The following is a 16,548-nucleotide window of genomic DNA, read 5'->3' on the forward strand; positions in this document are numbered from 1 at the left end:
CAATTAGTGCGTTAGTTACGAGCCAGTGATTAGTGTGCTAGTTGTCGTGTGTGAATGGGTGAATGTGGAAATAGTGTCAACGCGCTTTGAGTACCTTGAAGGTAGAAAAGCGCTATACAAGTATAACCCATTTATCATTTACTTATAACTAGCGATTAGTGCGTTAGTTGTCAGCTAGGGATTATTGCATTAGTTGTCAGCGAGCGATCCTTGAATTAGTTGCAAGCTAGCGATTAGTGTGCTAGTTGTCCGCTTGTCCACTCTACCAACTTCGCCACGCCGTCCCATCATGGGTACTTTAACGTGTGCATCCTCACCTTGCCCTGACAATGACTGCTCCCCGGTGACGTCACCAGAGTGGGCGGGGCTTCGCTGCCACCGCTGCAGCGCGGGGCTTCCGTAGGCCCGCCTCAATCCAACATGGCGCCTCCCGTAAGGTAACGTGAGAGCGACTTTCCCTTCCAGCAAAGAAGCCACACAAAAAAAAGAAAAAAAAAAAGCCTCGACTTCGTGGAGACCAGCCACGGAGGCGTTTACCGTAGTAAACAGGTACGTTTTTACTCAAGGACGGTAGCGTCAACTGTAGTTTTGGAGCGAGTATTTCTTATAAACACACGACAGTCCAGCCTGTTTGTGTTTACAATAATTGTGTTATTTCGGTTTAAAATGACATTTACACACATTTCATTATAAGCAAGTTGTCATTCTAGTAATGGCTACATTATAAAGAATACTCCCAAGCTGGGCGATATGGCTGAAACCGTATCACCATGTAAGGGTTTGATATCGGTAAGTATCGATACTTTTGAGACCACATCGACAATAAGGACTAGGAGAAACATATTAGAGATGTACTATAATGGCTTTTTTGCCGATATTGTCCAACTCTTAATTACAGATTCCGATATCAACCGATACCGATATATACAGTCGTGGAATTAACACATTATTATGCCGAATTTTGTTGTGATGCCCCGCTGGATGCATTAAACCAGTGGTTCTCAACCTTTTTTCAGTGATGTACCCCCTGTGAACATTTTTTTAATTCAAGTACCCCCTTATCAGAGCAAAGCATTTTTGGTTGAAAAAAATAGATAAAGAAGTAAAATACAGCACTATGTCATCAGTTTCTGATTTATTAAATTGTATAACAGTGCAAAATATTGCTCATTTGTAGTGGTCTTTCTTGAACTATTTGGAAAAAAAGATATCAAAATAACTAAAAACTTGTTGAAAAATAAACAAGTGATTCAATTATAAATGTGACCTGTGCTGGCAAAATGAGTCACAATGAGGAAATTTTAAAAAGTGAGTTATTGTTATTTACACATTCTCCATCTAAAGACCTTCAAAATGATATATGGTTTGTTGGAATCGGACAGAAAATGACCGAGTTACATCCGATTGAAGTCGACCGAGTTTGAGGGTCCGTTTTGAGAAAAAACAGCTTAAAGTTTGCTGTTCCAGAACAGAATGTTCCAAAACAAAACTCCATAGCAACCGTACCTTAAAAGTCCTTGTAGCAACACCAAAATTGGTACAATTAAAGTCAAATCCCATGTCTAAAGGAAAATTATATATTCAACTCTATTGAAAACGGTTACGTACAAAAATGTCAACACTGTTATGTCACAGTTTTTTTGTTCACTGGTCAGTTTGTCAGCTGGTCAGCAGCACTAAGAAGATTCGCCGACTGCAGTGAATTTAGCGCACTTGCAACCGCCTGTGTACCCTCTCCACCTTCTAAATCCATTACGGAATGTAAAACAGTCTAACTTATCCACAAAAATAATAATTAAATGTTCGAAAATCACCTTTTTTCCCATAATATTCCGCTCGAATTACTGTTGTTTTTCATCAGGGCGCTGCCATGATACCACCATGCACCGCGTGGGGTGATTCAACCAATGAGGGTACGCCTCACAGCGACCCTTAGCCACAAGACGGATTTGTTTACGTCGGGACAGGTTTAAAAACTCGAATTCTATTGGTTCAGAATTGCGTCATCGGGAATTCCATGCTCATTTTTAGAAAGTAGGTAAACTTGGCGTCACAATGATACCAAATATGGCTAGGAGGATTCCCCCTTATTGCTGCGAGTGAGCGTTGAAAACACTGGATTTTCTCAAGGAATTTTAACAAAGGACTAATTTCTGAAGACATACCTCGTACAAAACCTTCAAATAAAGGTGATTTAAGATGTTTTCTTGCTATTTCGATAATTGGGATCGCTAGATTGTGGCTTTATGGACTCATTTTTGTGAAAATCTCAATTTCAACCAAGATACATTTTTTTTCACTTATTTGCCTGTAGCTCAAAATTAGCCTGTGCGCATTCCGACTCATTTTGCCAGCACGGGTCACAAATAAAGATTTTTACACATAGAAGTAATCATCAACTTAAAGTGCCCTCTTTGGGGATTTTAATAGAGATCCATCTGGATTCATGAACTTAATTCTAAACATTTCTTCACCAAAAAATAAATCTTTAACATCAATATTTATGGAACATCTCCACAAAAAATCTAGCTGTCAACACTGAATATTGCATTGCTGGATTGTTGCATTGTAATGAATGGAATAGCCTACTTGATTTGATGTTCAGTTTATGAACTTACATTCATATTTTGTTGAAGTATTATTCAATAAATATATTTATAAAGGATTTTTGAATTGTTGCTATTTTTAGAATATTTAAAAAAAATCTCACGTACCCCTTGGCATACCTTCAAGTACCCCCAGGGGTACGCGTACCCCCATTTGAGAACTACTGCATTAAACAATGTAACAAGGTTTTCCAAAATAAATCAACTCAAGTTATGGGAAAAAAATGCCAACATGGCACTGCCATATTTAGTATTGAAGTCACAAAGTGCATTTTTTTTTTTTTTTTTTTATGCCCTAAATTCCCAAAATGTAGCTCCATTTTTAAACCCGATACCAACTTTTCAACCGTCCACCCACACTACTCTTCCGATATATTGAACGCAAAACATGTTTTCCCTTTCCCCAAATTCCTGGTTTTGCCGGAATTTCCTCCCCTTTGACAATGAATGGGCATTGTACAATCTTCTGAATATCCCACATTTTTCATCCGAGTTGAGCCGTTCCACCATCCACACACTCCGCTAACCCTGGACATTCACGCCAGCATGTTTCCGAAAGTTCCCTGATTACCCGGAATTACCCCTCATTGAATGGGCAATATACAAAGTTCTCCATATCCCACTAGGGATGATGTTTGATAAGAAATTATCGAGTTCGAGTCTATTATCGAATCCTCTTATCGAACCGATTCCTTATCGATTCTCTTATCGAGTCCAGATAGGTTGTTGTATATGGAAAAAAAACACAATATTTGATTTAACAAAAGCTCACTTTTATTATATATGAAAAAAATAAAATCTAATAAATAAATAAATATTGACTGTTACTCCTCTAAAAAAAATTAAAAAAAATATATATATATTGACTGTTGTTACCCAAAGTATATTAAGTGGGATTTTTCAGAAAAACAAATATATACAGTAACACAAAAACAACCTGTCTCTGTGATCACTATAGGTGTATCAATAATAATATAGTGTTAAATAAAATCAGTCCCTTGGGCACAAAACTGAAAATAATACAGCTCTCCAAAAAGTGCACTCCTGCTGCTATTTGACATAACTGTTTGTTATGATGCGTTGACATTTTTGCACTTTATTTCTTTATTGAAAGAACATTCTATGAAGAGAAAAGTTGTTTGCAAATGTGGTTACAATGCTAAAAAAGGAAAAGTTAAAGCTAAAAAAAGAAATACACTTTATTGAGTTAAAATTATTTCTTTATAGGGGGAAAGATGTGATGTTTTGAGCTAGGCTAGCTACACTAACAACTAACAACTACACTACCCAGCATGCAACGGGAGTGACGAGCATGCGCGGTAGCCCCGAAAAGTGCTGTTGCATGTCGCAGCTAAGAATGAGGTTATGAGCACGCCGTGAAAGTAAACGTCAAGAACTCAGCCAACACGCCTCGTCTGCATTATTTATAATTAGACAGACAACACATATACAGTGTGATTTTGTTTTGTTTACAAGGAAAGAAGAACAAAAGTTAAAAAAGGGAGATATATGTTGTATATGTGCTGCGGTTGCTTTAAAAACGTTGCGACAGCTGCCGTAAAGGAGGTGCGTTGCTAGCCTGGTTGTTATGTTTCCGGTTGGTCGTAAAAGTGTTCGTCATGTGTTTGCACCCTGCTCAAATCTCTCAGTAAAGTAATTCATTGGATTATACCTTTTGTTTTGAACTTTATTACACCTTGGAGCGCTTTTTCCGGTGCATTTTTTTTCCTGCTTTCGCTACCTGCGCCTAATGACTGAGCTACGTGACGTCATTTCTTGTGATGTCTCACGGGGCATTCCTGGTCGGGACGGGATTGGTCCCAGGGATTCGAATAAAGAACCAACTCTTTTTCTTTACTATAGTGGTCTCGATAACGGGTACCGGTTCTCAAAAAGGGATTCGAGTCCGAGGACTCTGTTCTTTTCTTATCGAACAACCGGGAAAACCGGTTTCGAGTATCATCCCTATATCCCACATTTCTCACTTGATTCGAACCGTTCCAACTTCCACACACTCCTTCTTGCGCACATAGGGCGTTCACACGCAATTCCTAACGGAATTGCAAATTCTAGAATAAAAAAAACACTGGCCACCCCTGGATTACTCGATCATTCGAACAAACTAACGGATGGATTATTCGATGACTAAAATAATCAAAAGATCCAGTCTTTTTTATGTTTAGAAGCCTAAACTGCGTGATTGTTTGAAATAAACTCTTCTGTTAGCATATAGATAACAGTGTTTCCCATAAACTGCCAAGATACCTGTGGCGGTGGGGGCGTGGCTATGGGCGTGGTCACCATGACATCATCGAGTAATTTGCATAACTTACTACAATGATATGATTTTCTCTAAAAAGGCTCAAAAAATGTTTACTTACTAATTAATAATAACAGTTTTGTTTTAAACGTCCATCCATCCATCCATCCATCCATTTTACAATATAATTACAACACTTTATGTACATATTTATATACAGATTTGAACAATAAGTTATTCACTGAAATATATTTATTAATTGTGGTTCTTACAAAAAATATATCTTATAAAATATAAAAGCTAAAATGTCTCTTAAAGCTCTGCCCCTTTAATTAGTGCATACTAAATAATTTAACTTTAGCCTACTACTACAACCATATTATTTACCAGCAACATAAAGTGAAACAGAGGCAGAGGTGTCCTGCCACAGTCAGTAACAAATAAACAGAAAACAGTAGTGGTCAAATACAAATAAGGCAACAAGAGAAGTATCCTACACTTCTCTTTTGTAAAGTAAATCTGAACAGCCTATATGGGCATCTACATCAACTATATGATTTGCCTGAGAAGCTGGACAGGACAAAAAAAAATATATATATATATTTTTTGTTTTATTTGTGGCGGACGTAATTATTTCGTGGCGGGCCGCCACAAATAAATAAATGTGTGGGAAACACTGGATAACATGGTTTAATTGAGTTTTTTCCCCAGGCTGTGCATCTATGCTGGCAAGGGCAGCCCGGCTGTTACCGATCATCATCTCCTCACGTCGACGTCCATCTCTCGCCAGACTTGCAGCACGTCAGTGGCGTGCAGCCTCCGTCAGCACAGGGCCGAGATCCATGGAGCCCTCAGACAAGGGCATCCAGGACCCGGAGGTTCTCGTCGCCAAGTCAACGCCTGACTCGTCTTCTCCTGGGGCGCCGCCCGGGACGCAGGAGTCGTCGTCTCCGGTGGGGCTCCTACCCGGCGAGACGGTGGTGAGCGAGGGCAAGGCGGCCATCTTGTTTCCCAGTGCCAACGAGGTGTTCTACAACCCCGTCCAGGAGTTTAATAGAGATTTAACGTGAGTACAAGAAGTACCTTTTTCGTCCTCGGCGCGCTGGTATTGTGGAGCACCTCTTGTTCCCCCTCCTCCCAGATGTGCCGTGATCACAGAGTTCGCCAGAGATGTGCTGGCTCAGCGCGGCGTCAAAGTGCATCTGCCCGGCGAGAAGGAGCGCGTGCTGGTGTCGCTGTCGGACGACGCAAACGAGGCGGAAGAGCAGAGCGAGAAGAAGAACGGAGAAGAAATGGTCACGGCGACACCCGGGGAGAAATGCGAGGTAAGTCAAAGCTGTGGAATTTCATTGGTAATAACGGGTATTGAATCCCGATCGATACCTTTTGTCGCACGCAACATCAGTTCCGGTCGCAGACTAAACGGCGACTCGTGTAAACAATCAGTCAAGCAGCATTCAGGGCGAGGTAATGTTGCCATTTTTAACAGCAACAAAGCAAATATGCTCGGTAGAAAACGCTCAAACATAAAGTAAGGCTTCATACTCCTAAATGCGCTAGCTCGATGCTAATTTACATTGGATTTGCCATAGACAGGCTATTATTAGCATTATCGATTTCAATTGGTAAATAAAACCACAGTCAAACAGCTGGTGGTGTAGTAAGGACAATACTTTCAGTATAAACCAGGGCTATTCAACTACACCATGAAGAGGGCCGCAGTTTCAAGAGCCTAGTGGCTTAGGGGCCGAACATCGAAAAGTGGATGTTTCATCAGAAAGTGCCTCCGCAGGTTATATTTATTTGAGACTGTGTTTACTTATTTTCAAAGTAAACAGATCAGCTTTCACATTAAACTAGTTGTTCTGCCCTCGCTACTCGTTTCCAGCGTGTGCAGCTAGACAGATAGTTAACAGCGTGAAGAAACAGAGGCTCCAGAAGTTTTGTTCGGAGTTAATGTTCCTTCTTTTGAATTATTTTCCTTAATCATTTTTTATTTCTTTACACGTCTTCCTTCATTTAGGTTTGTAAGACTGAAAAAATAAACATTTTGATTGATTGATTGAAACTTTTATTAGTAGATTGCACAGTACAGTACATATTCCGTACAATTGACCACTAAATGGTAACACCCGAATAAGTTTTTCAACTTGTTAAAGTCGGGGTCCATGTTAATCAATTCATGGTGCAAATATTTACTATCAGCATAATACAGTCATCACACAAGTTAATCATCAGAGTATATACATTGAATTATTTACATTATTTACAATCCGGGGGGTGGGATGTGGAGGGGGGTTAGGTTGGGTTGCTATCAGCATACTTCAGTCATCAACAATTATATCATCTGAGAAATGGACATTGTAACAGTGTAAAGTCTGACTTCGTAGGATATGTACAGCGAGCGGTGAACATAGTGAGCTCAGAAAGCATAAGAACAAGTATATACATTTGATTATTTACAATCCGGGGAGGTGGGATGTGGTGGGGGGAGGGGGTTAGGCTAGGGTTGTAGCTGCCTGGAGGTGTTCTTTTAGTGAGGTTTTGAAGGAGGATAGAGATTACCAAAGTATAATGGCAATTGTGTATTTTACATTAATGAAATGGAAGGTTTAGTGTTAGTACATTCACACAATAAACTACAGATATAGAAATGACACAACATTCACACACCAAACATTGCACACAAGGTATGTGACTCATCACAATTAAACCATAAGTGTAGCTTTATCGCCCTCTATTGGTCAAATTTAGCGCCACATGTATTAAATGAGCTTTACGTATACAAAAGACATCACAAAGTCAGCAATTTCAATACAAAAACTAAATATCTTTATGCACAATACCTACTTACAAATGTTTGACCAAGTTCCGTGATGAAACTTACACGCTGGGACTTCTACAGTTGTTGTTGCTTGTCCGGATCAATGTGTCCGTCGCCTAAAAGGTCCACCAGGAAACAATGACTCGAGCAGAAGATTCATACTTTGTTGTCCAGTCGTGGTTAAAAGTACATTTTTGCAAATTATTTAGATTTTTTTCAGTGCTGAAGGAGTAGTCTTCTTCTACTCACTCCACTGCTGCTTCACTGTGACACATATGCCCCTCTGTTGCCCCCTGCGGGGTGACGGGAGTACTGCATACACGATCAACCCTCGTTCTAATGGTTTCATCAAGTCTATTTGGGCGATATTCATACTTGCCAACCTTGAGACCTCCGATACCGGGAGGTGGGGGGTGGGGCGGGGGCGTGGTTAATAGGGGAGTATATTTACAGCTAGAATTCACCAACTCAAGTATTTCATATATATATATATATGTATGAAATACTTGACTTTCAGTGAATTCTAGCTATATATGTATGTATATATATTTCTTTTATTATACATATAAATAAAATAAATACTTGAATTTCAGTGTTCCGGGGGCTATCCAGTAGATGGCAGTATTGTCCTGTTTAACTTCTCCTCCGTTCATGACTCGGCCACCGTGTTCAATGGAGAAGTCTGTTTTACAAAATGTACAGGCAACATAATTACATACCCCTTCCCCTTCGAACTGTCCTGGATGAACTGAAATTCTTGTTTCCATTCGTTTTGGAACTTGCAAGCGTATTTCTTCATCTTGCTCGTCGACGGCGTCGCCATGTCTGTAACTTCCCCGTTCTTCTGCTTCGTCTCCTTGTTGTGTGCGCAGTTGTGCACTCTACTCTCTAAAAGCCGTAGATTTTATGACGTCCTTGGGCAGGCAAGCTGTTTATATTGTGGGAAAGCGGACGTGAGAACAGGCTGTCTCCACTCAGGTCCGCATTGAGCTGGAGGGGGCGTGGCCTCCAGCTCCGGCTGAATACCGGGAGTTTGTCGGGAGAAAATTTTTGCCGGGAGGTTATCGGGAGAGGCGCTGAATACCGGGAGTCTCCCGCTAAAAAATGGAGTCTCCCGCTAAAAACGGGAGGGTTGGCAAGTATGGCGGTATTCGGCGGGCCGGGTGTGGCATAAACACTTGGTGGGACGCAACATAACGCATTCAGCTTCCTGGCTACTGCCATCTAATGTCTTGGAAGTGCAACTGCATTGCAAATGAGACCCAAAAGTGTTAATAAAACAAGGTATATACCAACTGGGCAGCATAATTATGATAGTCAGCTCATTTTGAAATGTTACATTAAAAATACAATTCTTTTTATCGAATAAGTAACAATAATACCCAACACAAATGTACCGAACATTGTTAAAGTTGAGTACCAGTATCGATTCCCAGGTACCGGGAATTGGTACCGTTTTGTTTCAAATGTGAACGATAACCATCCCTGATCATGAAAATAAAGATGTGATTGATGAAGTCTGTAATGTTTTGTGGTCAGCGAGGGCTTCGTGTGTTGGAGGGCTTGGCGGCGTCCGGTCTGCGTTCGGTACGCTTCGCCCTGGAAGTGCCGGGCCTTCGAAGCGTCACCGCTAACGACTTCTCTAAAAAAGCTGCTGCCCTGATCGCCAGGAACGCTGAGTACAACAAAGTCAGCGAGCTCCTTCAAGCCAGCTGCAAGGACGCCAGGTACTTTTTTCTTTCTTATGTCAGCCACCTTTAATACGCACAACACCCAACACAATATTGGATGAGTTTTGTCCAAGCATGTTTGTTTTAAAATAGGTTTTTTTTCGGTTTGGTAATGATTTTCCATAAAACTGTAATAGTGCCAAAGAGACGTCAGAACTTGAAAACCCTCTTTTGTTGTTAAAGTCTCCTGTTTGGGAACACTTGAACCATGTAAGTGGACAAAATTAATTGTTGGTTGAGATGTGGAACGACACTACAAGATTATTACTACTGCACTGCACTGCAACCCATAAGGAACTTTACTCAAACAACAAAAACTGTTCAAACTCTGACTGTAGACCAGGAGTAAATGGGTTATACTTGTATAGCACGTTTCTACTTTCAAGGTACTCAAAGCGCTTTGACACTATTTCCACATTCACCCATTCACACACTGATGGCGGGCGCTGCCATGCAAGACTTTAAGCACGACCCATCAGGAGCAAGGGTGAAGTGTCTTGCTCAAGGACACAACGGACATGACGTGGTTGGTAGAAGGTGGGGATCGAACCAGGAACCCTCAGGTTGCTGGCACGGCCACTCTCCCAACCGCGCCACGCCGTCGCCGAGTGTCCAAAGTGCGTCACATAGGCTTTTGAACTTTGCGCCTATAACAATCCGGATGGTTCGTTTCCTCTTTGGTCCGGAGGACACGACGTCCACGGTTTCCAAAAACAATTGGAAATGTGGACTCGTCAGACCACAGAACACTTTTGCACTTTGCATCAGTCCATCTTAGATGAGCACGGGCCCAGCGAAGCCTGCAGCGTTTCTGGGTGTTGTTGATAAAAGGCTTTCACTTTGCATAGTAGAGTTTTAACTTGCACTTACAGATGTAGTGACGGACTGTAGTTACTGACAGTGATTTTCTGAAGTGTTCCTGAGCCCATGTGGTGATATCCTTTACACACTGATGTCGCCTTTTGATGCTTGTACCGTCTGAGAGATCCAAGGTCACGGGCTTAGCCACTTTCGTGCAGCGATTTCTCCAGATTCTCTGAACCTTTTGATGATATTACGGACCGTAGATGGTGAAATCCCTAAATTCCTTGCAATAGCTGGTTGAGAATTTTTTTTTTAAACTGTTCGACAATTTTCTCACGCATTTGTTGACAAAGTGGTGACCCTACCCCATCCTTGTCTGTGAACGACTGAGCATTTCATGGAAGCTGCTTTTATACCCAATCATGGCACCCACCTGTTCCCAATTAGCCTGTACACCTGTGGGATGTTCCAAATAAGTGTTTGATAAAGTTAAAAAGTAAAATTACCACTGACAGTCACAGACACACTAGGTGTGGAGAAATCACCCTCTGCATTTGACCCATTTGTGCTTCAATTTTATTTTAAGTTCAAGTTAAAGTACCAATGATTGTCTCACACACACACTAGTTTGGTGAAATTATCCTCTGCATTTGACTCATCCCCTTGTTCCACCCCCTGGGAGGTGAGGGGAGCAGTGAACAGCAGCGACGGCCTTGTCGGGAATCATTTTGGTGATTTAACCCCCAATTCCAACCCTTGATGCTGAGTGCCAAGCAGGGAGGTAATGGGTCCCATTTTTATAGTCTTTGGTATGACTCGGTTTGAACTCACGACCTACCGATGTCAGGGCGGACACTCTAACCACAAGGCCGCTGAGCAGGTTTGATGAGCATTCCTCAACTTTCTCAGTCTTTTTTGCCACTTGTGCCAGCTTTTTTGAAACATGTGGCAGGCATCAAATTCCAAATTAGCTAATATTTGCAAAAAATAACAATGCTTTCCAGTTAGAACGTTAAGTATCTTGTCTTTGCAGTCTATTCAATTGAATACAGGTTGAAAATGATTAGCAAATCATTGTATTCTGTTTTTATTTACCATTTACACAACGTGCCAACTTCACTGGTTTTGTGTTTTGTACATATAAATGTGTATATACACTACCGTTCAAAAGTTTGGGGTCACATTTAAATGTCCTTATTTTTGAAGGAAAAGCACTTTAAACTAGTCTTAACTTTAAAGAAATACACTCTATACATTGCTAATGTGGTAAATTACTATTCTAGCTGCAAATGTCTGGTTTTTGGTGCAATATCTACATAGGTGTATAGAGGCCCATTTCCAGAAACTATCACTCCAGTGTTCTAATGGTACAATGTGTTTGCTCATTGGCTCAGAAGGCTAATTGATGATTAGAAAACCCTTGTGCAATCATGTTCACACATCTGAAAACAGTTGAGCTCGTTACAGAAGCTACAAAACTGACCTTCCTTTGAGCAGATTGAGTTTCTGGAGCATCACATTTGTGGGGTCAATTAAATGCTCAAAATGGCCAGAAAAAGAGAACTTTCATGTGAAACTCGACAGTCTATTCTTGTTCTTAGAAATTAAGGCTATTCCACAAAATTGTTTGGGTGACCCCAAACTTTTGAACGGTAGTGTATGTGTGTGTATATATATATATATATATATATATATATATATATATATATATATAATTTTACTATGCGACAGTATGGACTAAAAATCACGGAAGATGTTTATGTTATTGAAAAAATAGTACTGTTAAAAGTCGTTTTTGCAATATAGTTTTACAAAAAAATAAAAAATCTGTTTATATGAAAAGCATGCATTTGTATTTAGGGCTTTTTATTCTTTAATAGATGGTGTACCGTTACCCTCCCTAAAAGTTTACTTACACTGAACGTTCCACCTGTTTCCTGCAGCCTGCTCATGTACGAGATGCGAGGCAAGAAGGATGGCTATGATGTCATCGATCTGGATCCCTACGGTAGTCCCGCCTCCTTTCTGGATGCCGCCGTGCAGGCAGTCAATGAGGGCGGTGAGTACTTTTGTCACGTGTCAGTCGTAATTTGCCCAATATCATTTTAATTCTCTCACGCCTCTTCAGGCCTTCTGTGTATCACGTGCACTGACATGGCGGTGTTGGCGGGGAGCAGCGGCGAGACCTGCTACAGCAAATATGGCTCCGTGTCCATCAAAGCCAAATACTGTCACGAGCAGGTGAGTGTACCACAATACACCACAGTGTTTCCCACACATTCATTTATTTGTGGCGGCCCGCCACGAAAGAATTACGTCCGCCACAAATAAATTAAAAAAAAAAAATATATATATATATATATATATAATTTTTTTTTGTCCTGTCCAGCTTCTCAGGCAAATCATATAGTTGATGTAGATGCCCATATAGGCTGTTCAGATTTACTTTACAAAACAGAAGTGTAGGATACTTCTCTTGTTGCCTTATTTGTATTTGACCACTACTGTTTTCTGTTTATTTGTTACTGACTGTGGCAGGACACCTCTGACTCTGTTTCACTTTATGTTGCTGGTAAATAATATGGTTGTAGTAGTAGGCTAAAGTTAAATTATTTAGTATGCACTAATTAAAGGGGCAGAGCTTTAAGAGACATTTTAGCTTTGATATTTTATAAGATATATTTTTTGTAAGAACCACAATTAATATAGTTCAGTGAATAACTTATTGTTCAAATCTGTATATAAATATGTACATAAAGTGTTGTAATTATATTGTAAAATGGATGGATGGATGGACGTTTAAAACAAAACTGTTATTATTAATTAGTAAGTATACATTTTTTGAGCCTTTTTAGAGAAAATCATATCATTGTAGTAAATTATGCAAATTACTCGGTGATGTCATGGTGACCACGCCCATAGCCACGCCCCCGCCGCCACAGGTATCTTGGCAGTTTATGGGAAACACTGCACCAGTAATGGCGTCAACCAACACACTTTAAAAAGACAGGGTATTAAAAATGTTTGCCACATCCTCACTTAAAAGCGTGAGTGAAAAATGCGTGAAGATTGCACTACTAACCTTAAAGGCCTACTGAAACCCACTACTACCGACCACGCAGTCTGATAGTTTATATATCAATGATGAAATCTTAACATTATAACACATGCCAATACGGCCGGGTTAACTTATAAAGTGACATTTTAAATTTGCCGCTAAACTTCCGGTTGGAAACGCCTCTGAGGATGACGTATGCGTGTGACGTAGCCCGACGAACACGGGTATGCCTTCCACATTGAAGCCGATATGAAAAAGCTCTGTTTTCATTTCATAATTCCACAGTATTCTGGACATCTGTGTTCGTGAATCTGTTTCAATCATGTTCATTGCATTATGGAGAAGGAAGCCAAGCAAGCAAAGAAGAAAGTTGTCGGTGCGAAATGGACGTATTTTTCGAACGTAGTCAGCCACAACAGTACACAGCCGGCGCTTCTTTGTTTACATTCCCGAAAGATGCAGTCAAGATGGAAGAACTCGGATAACAGAGACTCTAACCAGGAGGACTTTTGATTTGGATACACAGACGCCTGTAGGGAACTGGGACAACACAGACTCTTACCAGGATTACTTTGATTTGGATGACAAAGACGCAGACGTGCTACTGTGAGTATGCAGCTTTGGCTTTTTTTTGCGTATGTACGTAACTTTTTTAAAATATATAAGCTTTATGAACCTTGGGTTAGGTGAACGGTCTTTTGGGCTGAGTGATTGTGTGTGTTGATCATGTGTTTGAATTGTATTGGCGTGTTCTATGGAGCTAGGAGCTAGCAGAGGAGCTAGGAGCTAGCATAACACGTACCGTACCGTACGCGCGCGTCACGTACGTAACTTTTTAAAAATATATAAGCTTTATGAACCTTGGGTTAGGTGAACGGTCTTTTGGGCTGAGTGATTGTGTGTGTTGATCAGGTGTTTGAATTGTATTGGCGTGTTCTATGGAGCTAGGAGCTAGCAGAGGAGCTAGGAGCTAGCATAACAAACACGCAGGTGTTATTATGCAGGATTAATTTGTGGCATATTAAATATAAGCCTGGTTGTGTTGTGGCTAATAGAGTATATATATGTCTTGTGTTTATTTACTGTTGTAGTCATTCCCAGCTGAATATCAGGTCACCCCCGGCTCTCACAGCATCTTCCCTATCTGAATAGCTTCAACTCCCCACTAGTCCTTCACTTGCACTTTACTCATCCACAAATCTTTCATCCTCGCTCAAATTAATGGGGAAATTGTCGCTTTCTCGGTCCGAATCTCTCTCACTTCATGCGGCCATCATTGTAAACAATAGGGAACTTTGCGTATATGTTCAACTGACTACGTCACGCTACTTCCGGTAGGGGCAAGCCTTTTTTTTATCAGATACCAAAAGTTGCAATCTTTATCGTCGTTGTTCTATACTAAATCCTTTCAGCAAAAATATGGCAATATCGCGAAATGATCAAGTATGACACATAGAATAGATCTGCTATCCCCGTTTAAATAAAAAAAATTCATTTCAGTAGGCCTTTAAAATACCTGTTAAATCCTAAAGAGAAAGAGATGATACAGTATTATTTGCTCACAGATGCTACCTGGTGGTTGTTTGGGCACACTGCAGGACTCTCACAGGATTGAGGCAACAAACTAACCCAGACCCACTGTAAAGCTCGTTTAGCTTGTTTACTGAACGAAATGGCGGAGAGTTTGTTCATTCTGCATCGTCTACAATCCCTGCAGGCTCTCCGCATCATCCTGCACAGTTTGGACCAGCGGGCCAACGTGTACCAGCGATACATTCAGCCCCTGCTGTCCGTCAGCGTGGACTTCTACATCCGTGTCTTTGTGCGCGTCTTCACAGGACAAGCCACCGTCAAAAACTCAGCCAGGTAATTTATGCTGTACAAACATGTTTTTTTTATCTGCTTTATTTCAGTGAATGATCACTGGAAGTGGAATTGAGCGTATTTGGAGAGACCGACATGTAACGTCAAGTTCTCGTCCGTCACGTTGCAGCAAACAGGCTCTGGTCTACAACTGTGTCGGCTGCGGTTCTTTCCACTTGCAAAGGATGGGTAGAAGAACCAGCCACGGAAAACAGTAAGAAAACTTGAACCACTAGACCAGGGGTGTCAAAGTCAAATGGACGGAGGGCCAAATAAAAAATTTAGCTACAAGCCGAGGGCCGGACTGTTCGAATGTTCATTGAAAAATTTTTAAATGACGCATATAGTCTAGTGAACCTAATTGAACCTACTGAAAACCTAACAAATATATTCCAATATGATCAGATAAATAAAGCAATATTTCCTTATGGCTCTGTCAGTAATCTTTAATTTTCAACAGACACAAAAGACAAATTTCCTTTATATAAAAATCCCCATAACATGAACATTAAATGAAAGAAACCGGTATTCAAGGCACCATCAGTAGCCTATATTTTCTATTTTAGCAAAAGTGGGCTAAATTTACTTCAAAGAAAAAAACAATAATAGCAATTTTCTATCATCCACTCAACTGAAATATTTTTAAAATATAATTAAATTGAAATACAATAAAATAAAGTGCAAAAATCTATAAATCAAAAACAACACTTTGTTTAAGGAGAAGTAACATGCAGTGAAAACAAATATTCAACTTTAACTTTTAAACTTGAATTGAGTAAAAACTCTAAATATGTGATTGCACAGTAATGTTCACATTAAACCCCCCTCCTCCCTCCGTGGGAGGGAGGCGAGTTGGGTGCCCGAAACCCCCCCGCTGGTTTCGGCCCGCCCCTTGGCGCGCGTGGCACGGCGGGCTCCGCGACCCGACGGCTGGCCCTCGTGGCTTGACGGCGGGCGCGTCCCAACGGGCCGCGCGTAGGGGTCAAACGCAGAAGTCTCAGGGCCTCGTGGTGAGGGGGTGGCCTGCGGGTTTCGGCCCGCTTGACCCCCCCGCTCCGCTTGGCGCGAGCGGCACATGACGGGTTCCGCCACCGACGCTCGGGCTGCAGCCCGACGGCGGTGCGGGCCCGGCGGTGACGCGCGGTTTGGGGAAACAAAGCAGAAGTCTCAGGGCCTCGGGGCCGGGTTTCGGCCCGCCCCCTTGGCGCGCGTGGCACGGCGGGCTCCGCGACTGACGGCCGGGCTGCAGCCCTTCGGCCGGCAGGCGCGTCCCGGCGGGCCGCTCGCCCCCTTTCGGAACCTTGGACCGGCATCCGCTTGGTGCGTGTAAAAGATCTGCGGTCTGCGGGCCGGTTCTAATAATAAATCAAGATCATCCCAAGGGCCGTAAAAAACCTTCTCGC

The 16,548-nt window shown here is 41.5% G+C and overlaps 1 protein-coding gene across 1 annotated transcript in view; it reads left to right on the forward strand.

Annotated features, from left to right (window-relative positions):
- The window catches only part of LOC133633769 (tRNA (guanine(26)-N(2))-dimethyltransferase-like), a 104,842-nt gene that overhangs the window by 80,354 nt on the left and 7,940 nt on the right, over nt 1–16,548 (forward strand). Inside the window, exons 3-9 of the mRNA XM_062026435.1 lie at nt 5,578–5,932; nt 6,008–6,191; nt 9,230–9,417; nt 12,168–12,283; nt 12,353–12,465; nt 15,000–15,148; nt 15,276–15,359. Of these exons, the coding sequence (XP_061882419.1) occupies nt 5,578–5,932; nt 6,008–6,191; nt 9,230–9,417; nt 12,168–12,283; nt 12,353–12,465; nt 15,000–15,148; nt 15,276–15,359 (1,189 nt within the window). The remainder of the gene's footprint in view (nt 1–5,577; nt 5,933–6,007; nt 6,192–9,229; nt 9,418–12,167; nt 12,284–12,352; nt 12,466–14,999; nt 15,149–15,275; nt 15,360–16,548) is intronic.

The sequence above is a fragment of the Entelurus aequoreus genome, linkage group LG18 (assembly GCF_033978785.1).
Source record: "Entelurus aequoreus isolate RoL-2023_Sb linkage group LG18, RoL_Eaeq_v1.1, whole genome shotgun sequence".
Lineage (NCBI taxonomy): Eukaryota > Metazoa > Chordata > Actinopteri > Syngnathiformes > Syngnathidae > Entelurus > Entelurus aequoreus.